This window comes from Phocoena sinus, chromosome 10 (assembly GCF_008692025.1).
Source record: "Phocoena sinus isolate mPhoSin1 chromosome 10, mPhoSin1.pri, whole genome shotgun sequence".
Classification (NCBI taxonomy): domain Eukaryota; kingdom Metazoa; phylum Chordata; class Mammalia; order Artiodactyla; family Phocoenidae; genus Phocoena; species Phocoena sinus.
In genome coordinates this window covers 4207132-4234267 of record NC_045772.1, presented here as the reverse complement: position 1 = coordinate 4234267, position 27136 = coordinate 4207132, and the positions used below count along the sequence as shown (strand labels likewise).

Sequence of the window (27136 nt, the reverse complement as noted above, 5' to 3'; positions counted from 1 at the left end):
GCTTTGTTTGCACTTGCCCTTGTTTGTGGAACTCCCTGCCTCTTAAGGTGGCCTGTTCCATTTCAGGACACCTCTGATGTTCCTCTGTGTGTACCTGAGAGCACATGTGGGGATGATATCTGAATTACCTGCCTGCTCACCTCCCTGCAGTTCCTTGAGGCTACTTAGCAGTATTCCTGGGTCATCCTGCTGAGATCACACAGTGCAGAAGAAACCAACCAACCAAACAAGCAAAAACACAAGAGTTTGAATGTCCTCCTTGCCATTTATTCGTTCTGTGACCTCGGATAAGTCATTTGCCTTTCAGAGCTTCAAGGCCCACTTCCTGGATTATTTTGAACATTACATGAAGTTACTTACACACGAGGCAGTGTCTGGCATGTGGTAGGCAGTTAATAAGTGTTGGTTTCTCCCCTCATTGGAAGGTACTTGAGTGTTCATTTGGATCTTGATTTAAATGGGGAATAGAAGTTCAGAGGGTTTGTAGAGCTGCCATCACTTCCGACTCCTGGACCTGCGTGTGCACTTTTTTTTGGGGGGGGGGGGGTGCTGTGCCAAAAAGCACAGTGTGCTTTGTGGCTTGTGGGATCTTAGTTCCCCAACCAGGGATTGAACCTGCACCCTTGGCAGTGAAAGTGCAGAGTCCTAACCACTGGACCGCCAGGGAATTCCCATGTGTGTGCCCTTCTGACTGTCCCTGTACTAAATCAAGCTCCCAAGGGTAGAGGATAACAATCATGATTATCATTATTATACTGATGAAAATAATAACAACTATGACAGCTAACACCTGGACACTGCTGTCTGTGAGCCAGGCACTGTGCCAAGCATTTAACTAACCCTCACGGAGCCTAGTGAGGAAAGTGCTGTTATGATCCTCATTTCACAATGAAGACATCGGGGAGAGAGGGGTTAAGTAACTTGCCCAAAGTCCCAATGCTGATGTAAGGTGGGCCCGGGGTTCAAACACAGGCAGCCTGGCTCTGGAGTCTGCTCTCAGAAGGGCAGTCCCATGCTGTGAAGGGGGCAGGATACCTGGACGAGTCAGTGCTCCTCAGCTTGCTACTCTAGCCTCTTCTCAGAAAGCCCTGCATGCCAGCCCCATTCTAAAATTCCCAAGTGAAAAACAAAGCATTTTGTTAGCTAAGGAAGGAGGCAGTGTGGTGTAGAGGAAAAAGCTGTGAAGGTTAAATGAAGTGATGTGTGCAGCTGTCCAGCAGAGACGTCAATGAGGTCTGAAAAACCACTGTGAACCACGCCTCTTTCTCAAATTTCAGGAAAACTAATTTCACATAAAAATGATCAACTCAAAAAAAAAAAAAAAAAATGATCAACTCAAAAGTATCCAGGTTAAATCTCATAAAAGATATTTTAGGGAAAAAGAGAATAAAGAACAGAATGATATCCTTCTGGGTAATGAAAGTACACCAGGAAGATATGCTCACAGACTAGATCAAAACTGTAGCCCATATCAAAACAAACTAAAAGGATTGAGAAAATTACCAAAAATGAAGGGAAAATGTAAGCCAGAATTAGGAAAAACCAAGAAATGAAGTAATGGAACTCAAGAAATAATTTAAAATTAAAGCAGAAAGCAATTTCAGAAATAAATACTTAAGGAGAAGTTGAAAAGAAGAAAAATTTTATAAATTGAAAAATGAATAACGAAAGAGATGAAAAGGCTTGAAGAGAAAGTGACAGATGTTAAAGATAGGCAAAGAAGATCCAACATACAGATAATAGAAATCTCCAAAGAACTAACCCAAAACAAGGGAGGGGAGCAATAAATACTAAAAGTGATTACTCAAGAAACTTTACAGAAATTTTAAGAAAAAGATTTGAAATTCCATATTGAAAGAACACCCAACATACCTGAAGATATTGACTCAGAGCAACCAACACCAAGACAAAGAGAAAACAAAAAAATCCCTGTGCTTTTGGGCAAAAACAGCAAGTGACTTATATGGGAAAAAATTATATTATCATCAGACTTCTTCACAGCAACACTTATGCCAGAAGGAAATGAACACTTAGGATATTCAGGAAAATGTAAGCCAAGGATTTTATACCCAACAAAACAGACTTTCCTGTACAAAGGGCACAAACTATTATCAACATGCGAAATTGTCAACATGCAAGCACTAAACATAGTTACTCATAGAACTACAACTAAATGAGTGCAGTAAGAAAAAAGGGAAGTATGGGGACTTCCCTGGCGGTCTAGTTAAGACTCCGTGCTTCCACCGCAGGTGGCGCGGGTTCGATCCTTGGTCAGGGAACTAAGATCCTGCATGCCACGCAGTGTGGCAAAAAAAGAAAAAAAAAAAAAGGAAGGAAATGGCTCAGACAATGTAGAAATAGCACATCTATTTAAAAATTGTAGGTAGAATAGGGAGAACGTATCCCCCCCAAATTATTCTAATTAATTACGTTAGTGGTAGTAATCTTAGTATTGTTACTCTGAGAGTACTGGGTTAAATATGAAATATACTAAATAAATAAGTATGGAATATTCTATCATCTCCTGTGTTCTTAAGAACGAGGATTTTGATATGGAAAAAAGGAGATTCCTTTGGTACATAGAAGAGATTAAGTAAAAAACTATGTGGCTCTTGTTTTGAATTGTCAATATCAGTATGAACTCATGACGTAATTTATCTTTAAAAATGTCCACTGAAGAAGCCTAGAAACAATGACCAGCTCAGTAGGACTGAGCATTCCTGGTATCCAGACTGTGGTCTTGAAATACCATTTTCTACTAAAAAACAAAACAAACCCAACACTTCTTGGAGAAATAGCTGGGGCAGTAAAAGTGTAAGATGAGGCTGGACCGCCTTGTCAAGCCAGACAGCAAGAAAACCATCAGAGATTCCTAGGGCCAGGTCCAAAGGACTTGGGAGCCAACCCGATTTACCCTGTGGCCAAAGATGGGAAAACTTGAGCTCTGGTAGAGGATAATAATTGCAATAGGTTGAAATCCATCAAATAGTTTAAATCTATGAGTTCATACTGATATTTTTAAAAAGTCAACTGATAACCTCTGGATGATGATCGCTAGTTCCTTATCCTGAAAACAGGTCAACACAAAGAAAGAATCAAGCATTAATCTTGCTTTTCCTCTACGAACTATACCCCCTGGTAACCAGATAGTGTATGAGGGGAAGCATCTCTTTAGAGAAGTATTCAAACTAACAAGCGAAAAAGAAATTATCGACTCGGACCACAGCATTGTGCCATCCCCGGTGAATCAGTGGACCTGGACCCTGAGCATTAGCCGCTGCTACCGTCACAGAAAGGAGATGACCAGACACTGCGTGCCTCCGATGGAAGACACACCAGCACCTGTCATTTCGCTGAAGGACCTGGGTCTGCCTCTGATCAGGCGTCTGGATCCGGCTGCCAATGGGCAGGGAACGCAGAGGACAGGGGAACACGCTGGGCTGCGCCGCCAGGAAGCAGTCAGCAAGTCCAGAAGCTACGGAAGCTCCATAGCTCAGATGCTTTGCTTCCCTAACAGGTAAACTGTATGGAAAATGAAGGAATGGAGAGGAAACCTGAAGGTTGAAAAGGACTTTAGAAAGATATAACAGGGACTTCCCTGGTGGTCCAGTGGGTAAGGCTCCACGCTCCCAATGCAGGGGGCCCGGGTTCGATCCCTGGTCAGGGAACTAGGTCCCTCATGCCACAACTAAGAGCCCGCATGCTGCAGCTAAGAGCCCGCGTGCCGCAACAAAGATCCCACGTGCTGCAACTAAGACCCGGCGCAGCCAAATAAATAAAAAGAGAAAGATATAACAAAAATGTTTTAATGGACAAGTTTAAATGATAGTGTCTCGAGATGCACACTTACGTGACACAGATGTAAAGGAACCCAGGTAAGTGATTGCTAGGACAGTCAGGACAGGAGTTACTTTGGGGGTGCACGAGGGGGTTGAGACGGGTCTGGGGCCCACGAAGGGCCCTCAGGTGGCAGGTGAAGCTCTCTTTCCTGACCTGGGTGCTGATTATAAAGTGGTTTGCCTTATAATACTCATTCAGTGGTACCTTTGTTTTGTGTAGCTCTTGCATTTGTGTTTTATTTTATGATAAAGAGGTTTTGAAAATATCGCTAGACCTGTAACCAACTTGGGCCCCTTTTCCTTCCTCCCCGTCCATCGTGTGACACTGGAGATTTGACCGCTTTGTGCTGGGCGCCAAGCTGGGTGCTTTACATACGCTCCCTCATTTATTACCCCTGCAGCCCCCCGACCCGGGGCCCCAGGAAAGCCGGACCCTGACTCCTTTGTTTGCTTTGGTGTCCCTGGTGCCTGACACCCAGCAGATGCTCAAAACACACTTGTTGAGCAAGTGAACGAATGAATGTGATTTGCAGTTGTAGAAGCTGAAGCTCAGTTCGTATAGTTGGCAAATAGCAAAGCTTTGCTTATCCCAGCCGGGACAGACAGAAACCGGGGCATGTCTCGGGGGTTTGGGTTCTGGTCCAGTTTGCAGCAAGGTCAGAGAAGCATCCCCTCGGAGCAGCCGGGCTGCAGACGCCAGTGTGGGTCTCCGACGGAGCCATCTCTGGGACAGGTGGTCCCGCCCGGCCACCTGCTTCTCCCCGGACCCCGGTCTCTGTGGGAGTGCTGGTTCCACCTTTCCCATCGCTTCTTGTGCTGTGGTTCCCCTCAGGCTCCGCCAAGAGAAGACAGACACCGTCCGCTGCATCAAGTCCTGCCGCCCCAATGACGTCACCTGCGTGCTGGACCCAGTGCACACCATCTCCCACACTGTCGTGTCGCTGCCCACCTTCCGCGAGTTCACCCGCCCCGAAGGTGAGTGGCCGCTCCCACGGCTTGGAACCAGCGTAGGGGTCCTGGGGGAGGCCATCGTCTGGAGGAGCTTCCTTGCCAGGCAGCCCCCTTGCTGGAGTTGAGAGCTTGGCCTGCAGGAGCCACTCCTTGGTTGGGATGTGGGTTTGGGGTTTGGAATGCAGACCCCTCCCTGCCTCTGCATCTCCTCCGTGTCCCCAGACTACATGGCGGTACCGTTCCAGCCCATTCCCAGCTCTCAGTTCGGGGGTCTCTTCTTAGGGGTTACAGTGCAACAAATAGCTATCAAGTGTTGATTCTGTGCCAAGCGCGGGGCTCTGGGGGCCTCCAGGAGACAGTGACTCCACTCTGGGTCCTGAGGGGTCAGTAGGAGGCAACTTAGTGAAAGTGGGGAGAACGGAGACATCTGGAGGTGAGTGCGGAGTGTAGACCTTTGAGGAACAAAGCCAAGTTTTTCTGGCTGGAGTGGTGGACGGCTTGGCAAGAGAGGGCCTGAAAGGGTGAGAGCGGGAGGCTGCACTTGGAGTTGGGGCTTCAACTCCTAGGCCTTGGGAGCCAGTAGAGGGTTGGGACAGATGCTATTTGCATACAGAAGCATCATCCTGGAGACCGAGGGGCAGATGGGCTGGTGCGGCCAGACCAGCTCCAGGGAGCCCAGCAGTAAAGCAGTCAGTGTGCCCTGCGCCCAGGCAGCCCCTGGCCTGCAGTGTAGACCTGCCATCACAGCCCCCTTTTCACACAGGTAGGCCCAAGGCAGCGGGCCCCCGGCGCCCGGCAGAGGGCTGTGGACGGGGTGCGTCTCCGTATGCCTTGCTTCGGGGTGTGCAGCCCACGTGCCAGGGCTGGTGTGGTCTCCAGACACCGCCTCCCTCTGTGGAGGCCTTCAGAGGAGCTCGCCGTGAGGATTCACTCTGTAAACGTCGACTAAGCCTCCGACGTGTCAGGCTCGGGCCAGGCTCTGGGACACAGTGATAAGAAAGAGCCCTCTGACCATCTCAGGGAGGACGGACAGTTTGCCCTGTGTTTACACGCGGCAACGGGGTCCTGGGGGGTAATGCAGGTGCACATGCCGGAGCGTGGAGCCTGGCCACGGGGGTGGGAGGGCACCACAGGCACCCCGGGGATGTGCTTGCCTGCGGGAGCCGGTGGCCCTTGCCCCACCTGCCCACTCGTTCCTCTAGAAAAGGGGAGGCACAGAATCTTCGCAGGGTACACGGACTTGGGTCGGAGAAAATCACTGACTGCCGTTCGCCTTGTGCAGAATGACGGGTTCCACCAAACCACAAATCCTTCCCAAATCCCTAATGGCCGGTTTTGTGGCCTCCTGGCCAGTGCCGATCCATAATTTTGTTCTAGCGGGAGCTGGGTGTGGTTAGAGATACCTGTCAGCGTCTTGGGCCCAGGCAGTCCAGACCTTGACCATTAGCGTTGAGAGGACCCTTGATGGGCCCTGGCGGGCTGCCTCGCTCACTTTACAGATGAGGAAACTGAGGCCCAGAGAGAGGACATTCCCCCGCGGACCCGAGACAACACAGAGCGGGGGTAAATCGGGGCCTCGCGCTCCCCGCCCAGGGCAGGCTGCCAGCTTCATGTCAGGTGGCCCGGGAGACGGATACAGCCACCAAACTGCCCGGCCCGGCCTGAGAAGTGGCTTCTGACCCACATCACTGTGGGGCAGGGGACCAGCCTGCTCCCTTGCCCTTTCTGACCTCTCGCCCATATCCCGTCATCCACCCCCCTTCCCCATCTCCCCAGCGTCAGGGAGACTCCCGAATCATCACCAGTTCCTTTAGCACCGGCCCTGCTTCTGATCAGCTCCGTGACTTTAGGGAAGACTCGCAGGCTTTCCAGGCCTCGGCTTCCCCGTTGATGAGAAGGGGGGACAGGCTATGATCTAGGGCCCCTGAGGGGCCCTCCACCTTCTCCATGCAGGGGGTCCCTCATGTTGGGTCCTCATTGCCTGGGGGGGCATTTCCGGGGTCACGGGGCCCAGCGCTGCACGTTCTCCATGCCGTGCTTCTCTCTGCAGAGATCATCTTCCTCCGGGCCATCACGCCCGCGTATCCAGCCAACCACGCTGACATCATCTTCGACATAACAGACGGGAACCTCCGCGACTCCTTCGATATCATCAAGCGCTACATGGACGGCATGACCGTGGGTGAGTGGCCGGAGACGGCAGGTCCACCTAGACTCCCCCTCGTCCTCCCAGCCAGTGGCTTAGCCGAGGCCTGTTGGGAACCAGCCCGGCTCCCATCCGAATCCCCTGGTCCTTCAGGGCTCAGCTGGAACCCCCCACACACACCCCAGCCAGTCACAGTGTGAGGAGCATCAGGGTGGTGGAGCCGCCAGCTCTCGGGGAGACCCCTGTGGGCTCAGTCTCCCGACCCACAAAGGGTGGATTAACTAGGTCTCTGCGTCTCATGGATTTCAAACATGGATTTCAGACAAGGTCACACAGGTAGAGCGCTGGTCCGGGGGCTCGGCGCAGCTGCCCCATCGTGGGAGCTGATACGATCTTTATTCTTATGGTGCAACGGAGGAATAGCTAACGGGCGTCAGGGCCTGGCTCGCCTTGCAGGGTGTCCGGTCTTGTCCCCTCCCGCGTGTCATTGGGTAGGAGGACCGAAGTCGCGTCAAGGCGCACGTACAGCCCCCCTCACACACACACACCCCGAGATTCAGCGCCGAAGGAGGGCTGGCCGGGAGGGGGAGAAGCAGAAGCGGGTGCGTCTGGGAAGCTGTTCACGGTGCCTCTCCTGAACTGTCACGCTTTAAAGACTTCAAATTCATGGAGAATGAAAACCATCACGTCTGCCACTTTGGACTTAAACGAAGACTCGCGTTTTCAAAGCAGCTGAGCAACTGAGGGCCAGGCCTGTCCTCGCCTAGGCCTCCGTTTCCTCGTCGTGAATAGGGTGGGCAGGAGTGGGCCTCGTGGTCTCTTAGGCCCCCTGGATTTTGTGAGGTCTTGAGCGCCCACTCGGCTGGTCCCGGAGCCGAGCATTTTGGAACATGGCCTGTAGGTGGTGCTGTTGGACCTCAGAACCCCGGTCCCCCAGGCCCCCAGCCACGACCGTTGTCGAGCTGCAGCTGAAGATAGGGAATGGTTATTCCCCTGTTGCCAAAGAGCCATCTATAGCGACTTTACAAGCTCTTAAATGGGTTTGCATGTTGTAAACATGACTGAGTCATCTGGGGGGCCCCCACCCCCGGCTCCTCCTCTGCTAGTTGGCAGCAGGAATAATTAGTTAATTACAATTAATGGTACATTAGCTCGCACTGGGGTTCCGAGGGGAGGGCGTGCAGTTTGGTTGTCAGCAGGCTTAAAACTCGCCGCTTGCGCTTCAGTTACTGCCCGCCCTGGGCCTCAGTTTCCCCCATTGTTAGGTGAAGAGACGCTTAAGGGACCTTCGGGCGCCTGGGGATGAGGGCAGACAGGAGGAAGTAGGGTCGACTCGCCTACAGAAGCCCACCTTGAGCCAGCCCTGTGCTTGACGCTGGGCCTGCAGGTGTGGCTGCCACACAGCCCACCCTGGGGCGGTTCACAGCGCTTGGCACCACAGGAGTTGGAATCAGAACCTTCCCACACACTCATTCATTCTTTGCATTTCTGCATTCTTCCCAAGCCCGCCCTGTACCAGGCCCTGGGCCCGGCCTTGTGGGTACAGAGATGGGTCAATACCACGCAGCCCCTGACCCTAAGGGCTTTGCATTCCACCGGGGTGGGAGGGGGTGTGCGGCGCATAAACAGATCATCAAAACGCGGTGGTGGAGAGACAGTGACAAGCGTCTCCAGCCGAGGCCTCTCTGGGGGCGGGCTCTGTACAGGGTCTGTGCCTTCACTTCCCAGCTAAAGCCTTCCTGAAGTGACCCACGCCGGGGGCTGGGCAGCGGCCAGGCCCGGAGCCGGTGCTCAGCGGCGCATTTTTCTAGCCGCATCTATACTCCAAACAGAACCAACCTGGGAGTCTCGATTTCTTGGCTTCCCATCCCCTGGGGCAGAAAATCCTGGCATCTCGGAGCCTGGAGGCTCCTGGAGGCCACCTCTTCCAACTTCTTTGGCAGAGGGGGCAGCAAGGGGGCTGGCCGATCTTCCCAGGGTGACTCGGGGTAAGGTGGGGAACAGGACAGACCCCTGGTGTGAGAGGCGACGCCCAGGCCACAGAGACAGAGCAGCCTCTCTCCTCACTGTGCTTCGTCCCATGGGCCCCGGTCTTTGGATTCTGGTGCTGGGGGCGGGCCCAGGCTGGCCCTTGGGAATTCATCCTGCCTGTGATCCGGCCTCCTGGGTAGGCCCGGCCTCTTCAACTTCTCAGGACATTTGCTGGACGTCCCGTCCGGTTGGGCCCCTGGAGTTTACCAGTGCCCTCTCCCAGGTGGAGGACCAAGGCCAGAGGGGGCAGGGTCTCGCTGAGGTGGGACCCAGGCTGTGCTGGGCTCTGGTCTCTATACCCTCCGGTCGCTGCCTTGTTTGTCTGCTTGGGGTCTCTTCCCTGGGCTTCCCTATCCCCACCTCCTTCCTGCTCCTCTAATGCACCAACTAGCTTCTGTGCCCTCCAGGAGCTTCTGGGCTCTGGGGGTAGCCACCCTGGCACACGCTGGCCCTGGACACAGGCCTGTCCACCTGCGATGGACTTGAGACCAGTCTGAGCAGCCCTGGGAACCACCGCTGGGCACGCTCACCCCCGCATCCCTGCTTGGTCCTTACAGATGCCTCAGGGATGTGATCACCTCCCTTGGGCTGCTTAGTCCTTACAGACGCCTCAGGGGATGTGATCGCCTCCCTTGGGCAAAGGAGGGAGCAGAGTAAATGACCACCTGACACTGAGCAATGGAAAAACCACAGGGCCCGGGTTGTTTGCAGACTCGTTAATGGATGAAGGAGCGATGGCCAGAAAGGGCAAGAGGCTTGTCCTAGGCCCCCTGGTGCTGGGGGGCAGAGCAGGCCTAGAACCCAGTCTTCCCCAGACACCCAGAGTTGGAGCCTGCGGACAGCTGGTGTTGACTTGGGCAAAGTTACCGAGAGTTCGTGTCCCGGAAAATTACCCAGCGTATGAGCCGCTGTTGAGTTCATTCCCCCCCCCACAAATAACAGAAGAAGAAGAAAGTACCCCAAGTCGATTAAGAACCGAAAAAGGCCAGACTTTCCCCTGATGTATCCTTTAAAAACCAGTTCTTCGCAGGGATAGAGGCGGCTCTGAAGCAGAGCTGAGCTGCTGTCTCTGTAAAGCCCCTTGCAGCCACCCTGTTGCATTCCTCTTTCACCAGCTGTCAATGAAAAATGAAGAATCCATTTTCGACCTGTGCGAAAATGCTCTATTAATGCCTGAGGTATTCTCGGGCCACTACAAAGCCTTCCTTATCCAGCCCCGGTTTCATTCTTCGCTCAGCGGAGTCCTGGCTGTAATCGGGGGCTGCTCCAGGAAGGGTCTTTCAGGTAGTACCTCCTGAGAGATGACTCATGGGGACCCTGGCGAGACGGGCACAGGCAGTGTAGCTTCCGCCGCCAGCAACTGGGGGCCGCCCCGGACTCCCCAGGCCGCTGGGTGGCAGCTGGTGTCTGAGCCTCAGCCTTCCCCAACCCGTCCCTGCTCACTACTTCTTTTTAACTATTTTTCTAAGGAGGGGAAGCAAAAGTCTGTCTATATTGAGGGTCACCTTGGCCGCAGTTTCTGCTAAAGCCTCCCCAAAGCCAATAGGAACTAGACAGCGCTCAGCGGAAGCTGCTTTTTAGACCCCCTGGTTGATTTCGTGAACAGCCTTCCTGATCCTTGGCTGGCATCACTGTTTCTATAAGAAAAGGCTGACGTGCCGGCCCCGGGTCCCACGGGCTGCAGCTGACAAGCAGGTATGCTGCACGTTGAGTCTGTTCTGGGTTGTTCCCTGAGCTCCGCTTCCTCCGCCGGGTCCCCTGAGAAACTGAAGCGCTCCCGTCCTCAGCTCCTGGCGAGGCACCATGGCGGCCAGTCCTGCTCCCAGTAAAGTCTGAATGAATGGAGATTGGCTGGCTCACCTCAGAGGCTGCTTACCTGTATTAGGTTGAGGAGTGATATCCCCTAATCACAGACGCCATTATTGTCGTTAGATGACATGATTACGTGACAGGTCCTAGCAGCGCCTGGCACACAGTAGGTGTGCAGGAACTCAATCTTAATGGAACCCAAACCTTTTCCCCATGCCGATGCTGTCTGTACTGAAGCAAGATGCGGGGCCTCTAAGTTTGCCCGGTCTGTACCACGCTCGTAACGATATCCTCAGTCCCCCTCCTAAAGGGAACCAAAACCTTCTGCATTTTGAAACAGCGTTCTAAGTTTCATCTGTGAGCATATAAGGATTATTACCCTATTTCAAGTTAAGTTTGAAAATATCAGTGGCTGGGGTGGCCCTTTTCGGGTAAAACACAGTGGAGTCGCTGCTGCCACAGAGGGAGCACGGAACTTGGGCTCAGATGTTCTGGGCATAATTCTTGCTTGATTCTCTGTTTCGAGCTGTGTGACCTCAGGCAGGTCTCATAACCTCTCTGAGCCTCAGTTTTCTTCTCAGCAAGCTTGCCATAATAATACTTGCCTTGCCGGGTTACGAGGATTGGAAGGAGTTGTGTGTATTTTAACATAACTGGGTAGGTTGTTAGGGTGATAAATGAGCCACTGAGAGGAAGCCGTTTGGAGTGGGAGAGCTGGTGAGAGCTCGGAGCTCCCTGAGAGGACAAGACAGCAGGCCAGAGGGAGGCACGTGGGACGGTGCCAGGACTGTTCGCCCCAAAGTGGCTCCAGCTACCTGGGAGCTATGTAATAGGCACATCTCGTGGCCTCGGCTGACCAGTCGGGCCCAGCCTGAAGCAGAATGATGGAGGCTGTGCCTCCCAAGTTCTGTCATCCTTGAATTATCTCACTCATTCGACAAGAGCATCCTGGGTTTCTACTCCACGCCGAGCCCTGGGCTGGCTGCTGAGGAACAAATTTACACCCAAGCCACAGGTCCTGCTTTCAAGAAGCTGCCCCCTGGCTTCCCTAGCATCCTGCCATCGGAATTCCTATAGCAGAAAGTGCTCGTTTTTCGGCAGTAGGCTCTGTGCCTGTTAATGTCTCAGTGGGAGAGACAAGTGGTGTGTGTCAGGGCTGCCATGTACAGTTGAATATGTTGTGCATTGAGAAACCCTAGGGGGGACCATTCACAGCTGCTTCTATGTGCAGTGCACAACCTAGTCAGCTGTACATAGCAGCCCCAGTACAAGAGCTTGTGAGTGAAGGTACCAACCTAGGGCTTCCCTGGTGGCGCAGTGGTTGGGAGTCCGCCTGCCGATGCAGGGGACACGGGTTCGTGCCCCGGTCCGGGAGGGTCCCACATGCCGCGGAGCGGCTGAGCCTGTGAGCCACGGCTGCTGGGCCTGCGCGTCCGGAGCCTGTGCTCCGCGGCGGGAGGGGCCCCAGCGGTGAGAGGCCCGCGTACCGCAAAAAAAAAAAAAAAAAGATACCAACCTAGCTGTTCCTCTGCCCCTGGCCAGGCGGGGCCTCATGCAAAGCAAAGAGCTTGTTCGCCCGGCCATCTGGCTTCAAGTTACCCTCAGTGGTCCCAGCTACCAGGGCCCAGATCGCTTCTGCAAAATCATTACCTCTTAAGGGGTTAAACACGCGCCGCTGACCCCATCCGGCAGCCTGATTCGGAAAGCTTGGCCCGGGATCAGTACACATTACGAATGAGATTCAGAAATTCCACCTAAAAACAACAGCGCAGCCATCCCTGCCAGTGATGAGTGATCCGCCCTGTCCCGGCTTTCACGGCAAATCCCAGGGATTAGGCGCTTTCTCTTCTCCGGGAGGCACAGCCCCGTCACCAGGGGGTGGGGGGTGGGGGGCCACACCCTGGCCAACAGCCAAGTTGTTTCCCGGGTGACAGCGCAGGGACGGGCCTCGGCCCGACTTCACCTGGAGGCTGGCCGTGCCGGGAGGGCAGGCGGGGGTCTCTCAGAGGGGCGCGAGAGGGGGACAAACTCTGACACTTTTTGTGCTTCCTGCGCTGGGACCCCGCGGAGCAGAGATGGGTTCGTAGGCGTCAGGCCCAGCGCCGTCCTGACTCGTAGAAATGCAGCTATTCCCCCTGCAAAGCCCTGTGAGGAGGGCTTCTGACACCCAGTTTCACAGGTGCAGAAGCTCTCAGAGGCCACCCCCCAGGCAGCCCCCTGGCTCGGGCAGGACTCTCAGGGCTCAGAGGGGTCCACTGGGGCACAGCCCTGCTTTTGAGCCCCCCACCCCGAGGGGGGCACACAGGGGCCACAGGGATCCTCGCTGGACACCTGCCCGCTCCTGCCCCTGGACCCATGCATCACATGGGCTGCTTCTCACACCTGCCTCCGATGTCTTCACCTGGCTGTGAGGTCCCGCGAGCCTGGCCAGAGCATCTTCCTCTCTTAGCAGAGCACTTCCGTGTCACGGGGAAATGTGCTGCAGCCACTCGGTTCCTGAAGCTGGAAGCCAGGGACCCTCTGCTCTCCTCCTCCCCCCCCGCCCCCCCCCCCCCCCCCCACAACCAGTAGCTGCTGGTTCTGTCAGGTTTTAAACCCCAGCTTTCACGTCCAAACCTGCTGCCTGGCTGGAGAGACGTCCTCAGCCTCAGCCTGCTTTTCTCCTCCCCAGCATCCAGCGCTCTCATCCCTTCCTTTCCCCTCCACTCTGCTCCAGCCACCCCAGCCCGTGCCCCAGACCCCAGACATTTTATGGCCTCTCTCTTCTCCTGAACTTTAGCCATAGCATCCACCTGCTTCTCCTCTTGGTAAGCTCCTATTCATCCCTCAAAGCCCAAGTCAGCCATCACCTCCTCTCACATGCCCTCCGTGCCCCCCACAGGCAGAGTGTGCAGCTCCTTCCTTTGTGCTCACAGGGCACCCTGGATGAGCTTCTTATAGGACTCCTGTCATACTCATTCTTCTAGCAAATAACGTGTGTGTCCAATGGGTGCAGACCCTGCTCCAGGGGATGTAGCAACGACCAAGACAGACAGACATGAATCCTTACCTCATACATGTTTTATTCCAGAGGGTAGCAGCAGACAAGAAACAAGTATAGTATCCACACTGTCAGGCAGTGGCGAGTGTTATGTAGAGGCAAGAGAGGAGGGGGGCAGCGTGTGGGGAGCAGCAACTGTACATCTGGTGGTGGAGACATTCGCCTAAGACCCGAGGAGCTGAGGAAATGAACCATGCGGAGATCTGGAGGAAGAGCTCCAGGCAGCAGGAACAGCAGGTGCAAAGTCCCTGAGGCAGCGGCGAGCCTGGCGTGTTTGAATCACGGCGAGGAGGCTGCAGCTAGAGCAGAGGCACGGTCTTGAGGCTGTGGGAACGGCTCTGGCTTTTCTGCTGAGAGAGGTGGGAGCCACGTGAGGTTTTCGGGATGAGGAGGGAGATGACCTAATATTATAAAGGCTCCCTCGGGGCTCCGGGGTGAAGCTGGGCTCAGGAAGACACTGCGGCTAGCTCAGTGATCCAGGCTGGAGATGACAGTAGTTTTGACCATGTGGCCCCGGCAGGAGGGGCGAACAGCAGACGGGTACCAGATGTGCTGGGAGGTGGTGCCAGGCTTTGCGGACAAATTAGGTGCTGAGGCAGGGATGACCCCTTGGATTTCACCTAAAGAACAGGGAGACTAGGGCTGTCATCAGGTGAGCCAGGGGAGCTGTGATATGGCGGCTTTGTGGAGGTCAGAAGTTCCCTTCGACATTAAGATTGAGGGGCTTGTTGCACACCCGTGGCCATGCGGGGTAGAATAAGTGAGTCTGGGAGGTGTTAGCACGTGGATGGTAGTTGGAGCCCCAAGGCCAGACAAGCTTGCCAAGGAATTGAGTGTAGACAGAGGAGAGAGGAGGCCAGAGACCAGGCGCTGCAGCCTCCTGTGCTCAGAGGTCGGGGAGATCAGGAGAGGAGGCCAGCCTGGAGGAGGAGGCCTTTCCAGGAGGAGGCGCAGTGAGCCGTGTCAACGATGGTGAGTCTGGTCAGATGAGGACCAAGGATTCACCATCGGATTCAGTATCGCCCCAGCTGACGGTGACCTTGACAAGGCTGTCTCAGTGCAGCGGGGTCAAGGGGAGACACACCGGAGTGGGAGTGCTGGAGGTGGCTCTGGGGACTCCTTCTAGAAGATCTGCCGTGCGTGGGAGCAGAGAAACGCTGGTGCCAGCGGGCAGGGTGTGGTGGGCGTGACATTGTGAGTTTCTGCCTGACTCTTCTCTTCCACCGATTGTGAATTCCTAGAGGCGAGAGCCTGCGAGGGGGGATCCTTTGTGCCGTGCCCCCGTCCCCCCGTTTGTCGCACGCATGCACACGCACAACACACCCACTAGGAGGTAACCCGGGCCCGGCACCCCGCAGGCCGCAGGGTCACACTCGCCCGCTCACTTCCAGAGTAACCAAGGGGTTAAAGTGAGTCCAGAGCAGCCTCTTAGCATTTCCCGAGGTTCTCCTGGGGATCGGCTGCGTCCAGAACGATTTGTGACCGTCTTACTGCTGCAGTTGTGCGCCTTTTTTTTTTTTTTTTTGCGGTACGCGGGCCTCTCACCGCTGTGGCCTCTCCCATCGCGGAGCACAGGCTCCGACGCGCAGGCTCAGCGGCCAAGGCTCACGGGCCCAGCCGCTCCGCGGCACGTGGGATCCTCCCGGACCGGGGCACGAACCCGCGTCCCCTGCATCGGCAGGCGGACTCCCAACCGCTGCGCCACCAGGGAAGCCCCAGTTGTGCACCTTTTGAAAAGCCTTTGGTATCACCGGCACATTCATAAACTATTCTCTTTTTTAAGAAAATGAAGTGGTTTCAGCCACACAGCAGTAGAGGCATGTTGTGCAAAATTAGGAAAAAAGAGTCTGACGCTGATACGAATCTTCCGACGGCCTCACCTGACAACCGTATATACCCAGGGGACCCAGACACCCACCGTCAACCACTGTCATGGAGAATGCTTCCTGTGGCCTCGGAGGTGGGTGTTTCCAGATGGAACGTCCAATCCGTGCCTGCGGCCTGAGGACCCCAAGTACTGGGTTCCGGTTATCACAGTTTTGTCTTAACAGCAAGCCCTCCTGGGCCCCTGCCATGTGCCAGGCACTCTTCCAGCATGCTGTACACACGGATTGTGTCACTTAAGCCTGTGGGTGATGGCCCCATTCTCCAGGTGAGGAAACTGAGGCACGGAGGGAGTTCGAGGCTCAGGGGGCGTGACTGAGGCATGCACACAGCGTGTTGGGACTCGGTGTGGGGTTCCTGCTGCCATGACCATCCTCCGTGACCTTGAACCAGCAGGCAGAGTCCTCCTCTTTGAGGTCTACCCCAGTCCTGAAATTTCTCTGCATCCCTGGTAGCCGTGAACACAGTACATAGAGTCGCTGCATAACAAGTGTTCAGTCACTGGCTGGTCAAATGATTCTCTTTCTGAGGATCCAGTGCCGGAAGAGCCTCTGTGGAGCCTTGGCCAGGGATAAAGGGAACTGAAGGCCTGGGTGTTTCGGGCTGCCGCCCTGCCAGCAGGAAGCCCTCTGTGTCCTGAACGGGCTCATTCTTAGTGCCTCTTGGGGAGGAAAGGAGAAAAAGGGATGGTTCTCACCAAACCTCAGCATGTCCCCTCCTTCTGAGATCTGGCAGTGACCCCATCGCTCCAGGAAAGGGTCTCAGCTCCTCGGGGCCACCAAGCCACTGCCCGCCTGCTGGCCTCCTTGCTCGCCCCTCCCCCCTAATTCTCACCCACTTGGGAAACTGAGAGCAGAAATCCTCCACCTGATCCCCTCCCGGAGGCCTGTTTCTGTCCTTCAGAATCGAGCTCCAGGTCAAGTCCTTGGTGATGCGCGCACGGGCGCGGTAGCGGGTCCCAGCGGAGCGCTTCCCTTTAGCGCTGCCAAAGCACCTTTGCTGACCTTTACCGGCCTCTACGCCCCATCATCTGTGTCTGCCTCCCCGGGGGCCCAGAGCTCCGTGAGGACGCACACCTGCGCTGCTCTCACTGTCTGTAACCCCAGCACCCGCGCAGCTCAGCAGCAGGGGGGGCTCGGGGCCCCCAGGCTGCGCTCACCAGCCAGGCGGGCCTCTCAATCCCTCGGGGCCTAATCGCTTCTGGAGAAGGAGGTAGCACAGCCTCAATGCCTGCAAAGCAGAGGGAGGACCCGTCTCTCTGCAGTTTCCCGTCTTTGAGTCTAAGTCAGGCCGAGCTGGCCAGACCCCTACTCTTCCTGCCCTCTCGTGGCTTTTGCTCATCTTGGGGGCTCTGCGAGGGGTCTGGCGTGGCCAGGGTACGGCCAGTGCTGAGAAACCAGGCTGGACGGGGAGGCGGGGCCTAATCAAGGGGCGCCTTGCCTGCTGTGGGCCAGGGGCTGGGCTGCGGGTCGAGAAGGGTCTGGCCTTGGGGCAAGAGGCCTGTGGACTCCAAGTGCCGGGCCCAGGGGCCTGGGGGAAGGTCATCGGGTTTGGGGGAAGGGGGGGAGTTCCAGTTGCCCATCTGGGGGCATCTGGAGAGATGTGAGTGAGCTGATGAGCTTGGGACTGGGCCAGGGAGGGACCCCAGCGGGCACGTGGGTAGGGGCTGATCCAGGCGGGAGGACACACAGAGGAAGAGGAAAGGGTTTCTCACCCTTCCCATCACAGTCACAGTTTTGGCCAAGTTGGTAAAAGCAGGTGCATCAGACGGTAAATCCCTTCTGGAAAACTGCCCAGGCCTTCTCTTCCTCTGGCGAGGGCGTGTGGCTTGCGGGAAAGGGCAGCAGGCAGGGATCTGGGTTCGGGACCTGCTTTGCTGTTGCTGGTACCCTGAGGTTCAGAACTCACTTCACCACTGGAACCTCTTTTGCTCTTCCTGGAACCTCGGACCACGAGACCCCAACGAGTGTAGCTGAGATGAGGGAGAGGAGATAGTGGATGGGGGTGGGGACCATACCAACCACGCGCCCTGGAAATGTTTGGACCCGCGTCCCGGAAAGAGTCTGAAAAGTTGAGGGTGGAGCTGACATTTCTTCTGTTTCTCCCCTAGGGAAAGGTGGACCCTGGGGGTTGACTCCTGGTTGCTTACAGCTGTCCAAACTGTCCGGTTTAGCTCACAGGAGACCCGTGGAGAAAGCGCATTTGTAATAATCAAGAAATTGGGAGGATAAGTTCTGCTGAGGCCCGTGGGGTGCCATTTGATATTTGAATATGTGGCCCAGACACCTGTCCCCCTCCTTCTAAGCTCCTACCTGAGCGTTTGGCAGGGCAAGAAGAGAAGACAGGGTGTCAGGAACTCCGTTCCTTCCCTGCCAGTGCTGTGATTACCCTCTAGTTCCTTTCTGCCATTTTTGCCCTATAGCGGTGACTCCGCCAAGGGCGGTAAAGTTTCCTCCGTACCACGTCACACCGTGAGGAGAGAGCAGATGCCGTGGGGCGGAGAGAGCTGGGCTCAGGGTCAGTCCTGGCTGGATGGACGCCGTGCCCTGAGGGCTGTGTGATCCGGGACACACAGCCCCCAGAGCCTCATTCTCGTCCCCAGTGGAAGGAAGGCGATGATTCTTCCCCACTAGCAGTGTGGGGGGAACAGGATGGAGCAGTGGACACGTGGGGCCCCTCCGCTTCTATTTCCCGCCCCTGCTGTGGACCTCTTTCCAAGCCCATCAGTACTCTAGACTGTTTGCTTTAGAAGCATGGACCGCATTTCCTCGTGTTCCTGATTTTTCCTCTTTGCCTTTGGTCTGTGCTATTAATGCTAGCCTGTGGAGATCGTTATTCCTATCAAGGCAGATTTCCCGAGATCTGGGTGACGGTTTGCTCCTTTCCGGTCGCCCATCGTGTTAGGGTTTGGCGAGACCACCTGGGCCTCCTGAGCTCCTGGGTTCCAGCACCTTGTCCACACAGGCCCACTCGTCACCTTCCCCCTGCTCGTGGCTCTGTGTGGTGGCCACCAGGGCCAGACAGTGAGACCTGGCTGTCACGTGTCGCCTTCCTCCTGTCACGCGGTCAACGCCTGAAAAGCCAGTGACTTTTGACTATTGTTCATTTCTTCCCGACACTTTCATTTCTGGGTGGTAACTTTCAACTTTATAAACTGTGCTTAGCACTTTGATCTTTAGTTCATTCACTCATTTAGCAATTCATGTACTGAGTGCCTCCTGTGTGTCCGGTCCATAGTAGGACCAAGGACCCACTATGTTCAAGAACGAGAGATACAAGAGTGACCAGGAAAGACAGTGCCGTTGGCCTCTGGCCTCACATTGCAGTGGGGAGACTGTGATAACCAAGAAGAAAAATGACTCTATAACCTGATTTCAGGTAGTGATCACTTCTTATTCTTTTATGATGTGGACATGTGGCTTTCTTTTTTTTTCAAATAAATTTATTTATTGGCTGCTTTGGGTCTTCGTTGCTGCATGCGGGCTTTCTCTAGTTGCGGCGAGCAGGGGCTACTCTTTGTTGTGGTGCATGGGCTTCTCATTGTGGTGGCTTCTCTTGTTGCAGAGCACGGGCTCTAGGCGCGGGGGCTTCAGTAGTCGTGGCACGCGGGCTCCAGTAGTTGTGGCTCATGGGCTCTAGAGCGCAGGCTCAGTAGTTGTGGTGCACGGGCTTAGTTGCTCCGTGGCATGCGGGATCTTCCCGGACCAGGGCTCCAACCCGTGTCCCCTGCACTGGCAGGTGGATTCTTAACCACTGCGCCACCAGGGAAGTCCCGACATGTGGCTTTCTTACCTCTTCCTTTTCTAACTCGAATCTCTGTCTTTTGAAAAGCACAATTTCCACTGGCATGAGATATCATGCTGTCTCTAGATTGATCATCTTTTTTGTCAAGATACTCTTTGACAGCTCTGTTCACGCCATTTCACTTGGTCGGTTGGAATCACAGGACTTGTGAGTTGGAGGCTGAACTTCGGAAAGACGGTGACTCGTACAAGGTCACACGGCTGGTCGCTAAGGAACCAGCATAGGAACCTCAGCTGTGACTCCAGGTCTCTTTATAGATCAGTGTCTCATGCTGGTGAGACACTCCGTGGCTGGTCTTCCTCCTTATAAACAACGGGGAGACAATCAGTTGCAGCGTCAGTCAAGCAGCAGAAGCCTGGAGATGGCTTCAGGGGCCTGGAATCCAGACCACAGTCCCCAAGAGCTGACGGAGGTCTCCCACTGGACTCTTGTGCTCCGTGTTCAGGCTTCTGCATCCCCGGCACATCAGCTGTAATTTACAAAGCAGAGACGAGACACGAAGATGAAGTGCCTGAGGGGACCTACATTTTTCAAAGGGAAAAAAAGGCTTAATTATATCTTTAAGAGGCACAGACACGCCGAGGAATACCGGCACTGTCTGAGACCCGAAGCAGAAATGCCAAGGATGAGGATTTGGAAGATTAACACAGTTGAACTCAGCATCGTGGCCTTTTTTTTTTTTCCTGGGGCTCTTGAAAGGTAGGGAGGTAAATACTGCAGCAGGTAAGATGGACAAGGCAGGCGTGATGGAAAGGCACCTCTCCCTTTGTCCTGCATTTTGCTGCTGGAGTGGTCATTGCACATAAAGCTGCTCTCACTCGGAGCCTTCAGTGGCCCCCTTTCCTTCAGGACAGTTTTGAGGGGCCCTCAAGGACTGGTGTCCCTTCTTTCCTCCCTCCTTCTCTTTTCTCTCTCCGTCTTTCTTCCTCTGCCTTCATTTCACTCAGTAACCTTAATGGTGCTCCTGCTGTGTCCTGCCCCAGGCCCTGGGCTGGGGACAGTGAGACAGAGAAGAGCGTGATGAAGACCCAGCCCAGGAAGGGGGAGCCAACTGTGAATATTCCCCGCACTGGGCAGATGCAGGGCTACAGCCGAGGGAGACACGGAGTGGGGCTGCGGAGGCTTCATGAAAGGGGACACAGGCAGTCTAGCTGGTCCCCGGTGCCTGGCACATAGTAGATGCCAACTATACCTCTGTAGAATCAAGTGGACGATGGAATCGGACCCCTGGTGGAGGTCCAGTTTCTAATGTTTGTGATGCCACCTATGGGCAGCAAGGGTTTCTCTTCTTCCCTCTCTTGTTTCCCCGCACTGGGAACGTTGTTGGTAGTTCTGAAAGAACACTGGCCTCGAATCGGCGTTGGGGAGGAAGCCAGGAAACTGCTGACCTGGGTTCTGGGTTCTGTGAGCCTGACGAGGCGTGAGGTCCCTGGAGAAGCCCTTTACCACCTTCTCAGCCTCATCCATCTATCTTCCCCAAGATTAACACTGTTCCCAGAGCTGACCCGAACCTTCATACTTTTGGCCTTTGCACATGTCATACTTGCCTCCTTAGCTCCTACTTACTCTTCAAAGTCTGATTTGAAGTCACCTCCTCTGTAGAATCTTCCTTAAACCTCCCCAGAAGGATGGCCCCTATTGAATGGATGTGTGGATGGGTGGATGGATGGATGGATGGGTGGGTGGATGGATGATGGATGGATGAATGGATGGGTGGATGGATGGATGGATGGGTAGATGGGTGGATGGATGGATGGATGGGTGGATGGATGGATGGATGGATGGATGGATGGGTGGATGGATGGGTGGATGGATGGATGGATGGGTGGGTGGATGGATGATGGATGGATGGATGGGTGGATGGATGGGTGGGTGGATGGATGGGTGGGTGGACGGATGATGGATGGATGGACGGATGGATGGATGGGTGGATGGGTGGATGGATGGATGATGGATGGATGGATGGGTGGGTGGATGGATGGGTGGGTGGGTGGATGGATGGGTGGGTGGGTGGGTGGATGGGTGGGTGGGTGGGTGGATGGATGATGGATGGATGGATGGGCGGATGGATGGATGGGTAGGAAAGCTGTGAAGAAAGAAGTGATATCAAGAGAAAGTCTAGGTTCAGTGAAGATGAAGACAAGGAGGTGGAACTCAGGCTTGAAGTAACCTGGGAATGAAGGGAGCGTGTTCACCCAATCAGAGCCCCCAGGAAGTGTGGCTAGGCTGAAGAAGAAGTGGTCAGGTCTACTGAGTGGGCGTGGGCAGCCTGGGAAACTAGGGCCGACTAGGGTTATAGATAGAGTTGGAGATTCAGTGTGGACCTCAGGTCAGAGGAGAGGGACAGAGAAGCTGATTCTGGAGGGGTGGGAAGGGAGGCGTATTTCTGAGCACCCTCTGTGTGCACCCCTATGGCGATTTCTTTAACCCTTGCGGCACACCTGTTTCTTCCACCTTAATCATTTTTTTTGTTAAATGCAAAGATCCTGAGAAAATCCAGGCCCTGAATGTGCCCTGTATCTGAAATTCAGCCCCTTCTCAACAGCCTTTTCATTAAAGCAGCCCTTTGCTTCCTTCAGTGTTCCATTTGTCTCTTAGCCGTTTACAGTTCTGGTCTTCGGCCATCGTAGAAACTAAACCTCGTGAAGCCCTAACACGACATATTTAGGTACATTTTCTACACATTCAGAGCTTTCCTTTCTCATAAATTTTTAAGTCAATCCAATAAGAATATTCAACTCTTGCCGTATTGTTCAATCACGTAAGAATTCAGCTCTATTTTAACTGAAAATCAGATCACATTTGAACGTTGGGAAGCTTTGTGACATCCAGCAGTCACTTCTGAGGGAGAAGCGGCAGGATGGCCTTGGGATGGTTTTGTTTCTGATTCTGAAGTTTGCTATCGTTTTTCGTTTTTTTGGCCGCGCCGTGTGGCACATGGGATCTTAGTTCCCCAACCAGGGATCAAAGCCGCGCCCTTGGCAATGGAAGCCGGAGTCCTAACCACTGGACTGCCGGGGAAGTCCCTGAAGGTTGCTGTGTTTAATCCTTGTTTCACAGGAGAGGAAATGAGGACTCAGAAAGGTTGGATAACTAACCTGGGATCATGCTACTGACCGAGGTCGGTTGGACTCCAACCCTTTGTCCTGAAGAACTGCAGTCCCATAATCCAGCTAGGATGACCCTGTCCTCGAGCCCAGCCCCTGCCTCAGCACCTTCTCTTTCCTCTCTGTCCCCAGGCTGAGCCCGCCAAGGACGGCCCCTCATTTTCTCTACACTAGCTCCTTAGCCCGGTGCCCGACACACACAGGTGGGCCCAGAAACTTCTGTGGGTCTGAACTGTGGATGCTACCAAAGCTCCCACATGCAGCCAGGAATCTTCATTTAAATGTGCATGTGTGTGATATAATTATTTTGTAATATTTACATTTTATATATACATTTATAATAATACATATTTATATATTAATATATAAATTGTATTTTATATAATAGTAATATAAATTATATACACATCTATATAAAATATACGGATATATGCAAAAGGTTATATAAATATAAGATAAATACTATACATTGTAATCGTATTTATATATAAATTAGATTTTGATTTATTTTAAATAAGCTCACTTATATTTTTATATATGGTTATAATATATATTTTGTGTTTATAATAATCAAACTATATATTTCTATATCATATATGATATTTAGTATAAGAATAATATAGAGAAATAAATATGTATCGGATCATAGCTTGCAGAAGCGTTCCCTCCACCTCCGTTGCTCTCTGTCCTAAAATAGTTGTCAGGCTCGCATAGCCTCTCACCCCTGTCCTTCAAGCCCCCCGAGCCCCTCTGAGCACCGCCCCTGGGATGGGTGCCGTCGGCAGGTAACCCAGGCCACTGAGGCTGGTGGGCGCCCGTGGTGGTCTCAGGCCTGGGGAGAGAAGAGGGTGACACTGATGGGGGTACTGAGGAGGCAGGAGAGCTTGGGGCCGCGCCCCCCCACAGGGGCCACGCTGACCTGGGCCCAGCCAGTGCCCAGGGAAGGGCAAGTGGGAGTGGCCCGGTCATACTGAGGGTGGTGACAAGCCCGCATCTTCAGCCGGGAGCTGAAGATGTTCATGGGCGTTCAAACAGGACAGAGCTGCCATGTCATCACCAAGTAGGGGCCGAGAAAGGGTGCTGACAGCCCGCAGAAGCCTGTGCTTATCTCTCCATCAGAGCTAAAGCCCTTGTTTGCTTAGAATAGCTTGGAATTCCGCCCTGCTGCTGGGCATTTCACTTTTGAAACTCAAGCTCAGGGAGTGAAAGGGGGGATGGCGTGAGCATGAACTTGGTGGTCCTGACTGGGAACTGACCGCTGGTGCAGACGGCCTTAGGGACACTTCGGTCTCCCTGGAGCCTTCGCTCCTCGCGGGACGGGTGTCAGGGGCCTGACTGCTCTGCCCCGTGTGCACATTTCCCAGGTCTGTGGCAGGGCTGTTTGTAGAGACCAGCTTGGAATCAGCAGTTGGATGCCGCAGTCAGTGGCTCTTTCTCAGCACGTGGTTGGGGAGCTGCAGGCTCCAGGGTGTTCTTTGCGGGCATCCCTGCAGTGGTGTACGGGCACTGAGCGCTCTTTCCCACCCTGCCTTGTGTGACGTCATGTTGGTAGCTTGAGGTCGGCCATGGAGATTGTCACGTGGCACAAGTAGAGAGCCGGCCGCTCTAGCACCCCTGCACCGCAAGACTTTGGGGAAGTCCTAATATCAGAGCGGGTATGACGGAGGAGTGACCTTCCCTAAATGTCAACAGCTATGGGTGGCACCTGCTCTGTGCCAGGCACTGAAGATCTGCAGGGAGGGCCACCTCCTCCAGGAAGCCTTTCCTGATCCCCTAGCCATGCTCACCTCCATCCTTGCCCCTGCTGGACAACATGCAGACTTCTGTCAGAGCACGGCACTCATCTAGATCTGCCACCAGCTTTGAAGCCAGGATTCTTTTCATTTTCTCGGTGTCACTGGGAACAGTGTCTGGTACCAGTTGAGGAAATGCATGAACTCAAGTGGAAATGAAGCACTGAGCCCGCTGGTCTTGGGGGGGAGGTAGCCCTGCACACCTGGAGCTCACACCTTGGCAGACGCTGTGCTGGGGTGTCTGGATCACACAGCGCAGAAGCACGGGGTCAGGTGGCATCATATGCTCACTGAGGAATCTGAGGCCCAGAGAGAACGGTGGTCTCTCCAAGTCCATGCAGGTGGACAGCACTCACCTTAGCCCCATCTGTCTGGTCCCAGAGTGCAGAAGCATTCTCTCCGTGAGCCTTGGGGTTGCACTGCATGGCCAGGCAGTGGCAGCAGGGTCCGGCCTGGAGACGTGGAGCTTCCAGGCACAGGTCTGGGGAGACTTACGGAATCCACTCGTACCACCCAACCCCGCTCCCCTGCAAGTCTGCAGAACACCTGGGGTTGTTCCTTCTTGCACTGTGACTGAGCTGAGCTTGTCTGCCCTGTACTCTGAGCCTTGGCAGGGGAGGCCTCATGACCTTTGCCTGGTCCCTATCTGGTCCAGGCAGAACTCCTCGCCACCCCCAGCAGCTTCACACAGATTTCTCCTTCCCCAGAATGGACACCTGTCTCCACTCTGCCACCTGTCCATTTCTGCTTGCCTGCTCGGGCTGGACCTGAGCCCCCTCTTGCTTACCTGTTACCATGAACACGGAACAATGAACTTAGGTGTCACCCTCCAGAAAAGAAGTGTGGAGAGCGAGGGAGCCAGGAGTATGTCCCATGGGGAATCGGGACTTCTCTGCTCAGATCAAGCGTTTCTGGGACCCCACTGCAATCTTCAATGGGAGGGATTGAGAGAAGAGGATCATACCTGCTTTGTTTCTTCCCAAGGGTCACAACTGGGCACAGTGGGTAGAAGGGAGTGGGACAGGTGTCTACTGGGCATCTACTCCATGCCAGGCCCTTTATCTAGACTCTTAAATCCTCGGTCACGTAGATGGTGGTAGAGGAGGGAACCTGGGCTCAGAGAGAACAGGAGCTGGTGTTGACCCTAAGGCATCTGACTTCAAAGCCCACACGCACAGATTCCCTCACACTCTGAGCCGCACACAGTGGAAAGGTTGTGGTGAGCTCACTGTCACTAGTCCCTAGAGGTGGCAGCAGAGCCCGGGAGTGACCACTTGGAGGGAGATGCTAAGCACCTGGTTCAGGTGGGACTTGATGAGGCCTAAGGCCTCCTCTAGCTGTGAAATTCCTGGAGGGAAATCATTTCCCAGATCTCCGTGTTCCTTCGGTCCCTGCTAACTCCCAGAACACCTTCTGCTCTCTCCCCAGGTGTTGTGCGCCAGGTGCGGCCCATTGTGGGCCCATTTCACGCTGTCCTGAAGCTAGAGATGAACTACGTGGTCGGGGGCGTGGTGTCCCACCGAAATGTCGTCAACGTCCACATCTTCGTCTCTGAGTACTGGTTCTGAGGGCCAGCTCACAGTGCAGCCAAGCCTGTGCCTCCAGGCCAAGTCATTGCTGACGATGACGATGCCCTGTCCCTGTTTGTACCACCCAGACATATCTTGACTTTACGTATTTGTTTGTAGTGTTAGGCCGACATGTATTAAGCTGGGCCAGATGCATAAGTCCATCTGTTGTATTTTGGTGTTTAAATAATGAGTCCAATTACCTAACTGTTTGGTTGAAAACCTTGCTTATTTTTTAATGCGAAAGTTAAAATTTGCTCCCTTTTTCTGCCTCTGGGCTGGGCGTTGCTAAGGACCAAGGGAAAACAAGACATTTTTCAGGGGGCAGCTAGTCCGAATGCTAAGAGAAGACCAGTTCTTGCCCTGATTTTATGAAATTTGACATTTGGTGCTTTTTTTGCCAATCAGATTTTGTATGTCCAATTCTAAGGACGCAGCTGCCAAAGAATAGCAGGTATGATAAATTCTGCCCAGAAGCAGCGTGCCACAATGCCTTGGGGAGCACTTCTAAGGTAAATTACAGTTCTGTGGAAACAGAAAAATCCCTCAGTAAAGACAGAGCCAGTTAGGTTTGTGTGTGGCTCCAGTATGTTCACCAAAGGAATCTCTGGGTTTTCCGCACCCTGCATCCATCGTAGGTGGGAAAATAAACAGCTCTGTGATCCTCCTGTTGGCCTGTGCAGGGGAGTCTTTCAAGAGGGGGGATCCCGACTAGCAAAGAGCCTGCGAATACTCCCCAAGGCCTTCTCAAAACCCTCCTGCCTCCCAAGGTTCTGGGGTGGGGTCCAGCACGTGTGTTGGAAAAGCTTCCAACTCACATCATTTCTGACGGCTTGCCCGCCCCCTAGGAAGTGGGGCTCAAGCACCCCCCATGCCCCACGCTCAGCCCAGCGGGCACGTCATGGACCTCTGCTGATGGGGTCCGTCGTGGGCATTCTGATCCCCTCTAGAAGTTGCTGGGGAGAAATAAGGATTCTCTTCAGTGGGAAGGAAAGACCACCAGATGCACTGACGCCCCGTGCATTCTAAAACGGGTGCTTCATTTATTCCTCCCGGGAACCCAGCCGGGGGTGTGTGGTCTTGCCCGATTTGGAGACACGCAAACTGGGCTCAGAGAGAGGAACTCAACTGCCCAAAGTCACACAACTTTTTAGAGATAAAGAA

The 27136-nt window shown here is 54.1% G+C and overlaps 1 protein-coding gene across 1 annotated transcript in view; it reads left to right on the top strand.

Moving 5' to 3' along the window:
• FBLN1 (fibulin 1) overlaps window positions 1-26179 on the top strand; it is a 78988-nt gene extending 52809 nt beyond the window's left edge. The window contains exons 15-17 of the mRNA XM_032646146.1: window positions 4672-4814; window positions 6841-6972; window positions 25833-26179. Coding sequence (XP_032502037.1) covers window positions 4672-4814; window positions 6841-6972; window positions 25833-25972 — 415 coding nt within the window. The 3' untranslated portion in view covers window positions 25973-26179. The remainder of the gene's footprint in view (window positions 1-4671; window positions 4815-6840; window positions 6973-25832) is intronic.
• The last annotated feature ends 957 nt before the right edge of the window (window positions 26180-27136 follow it).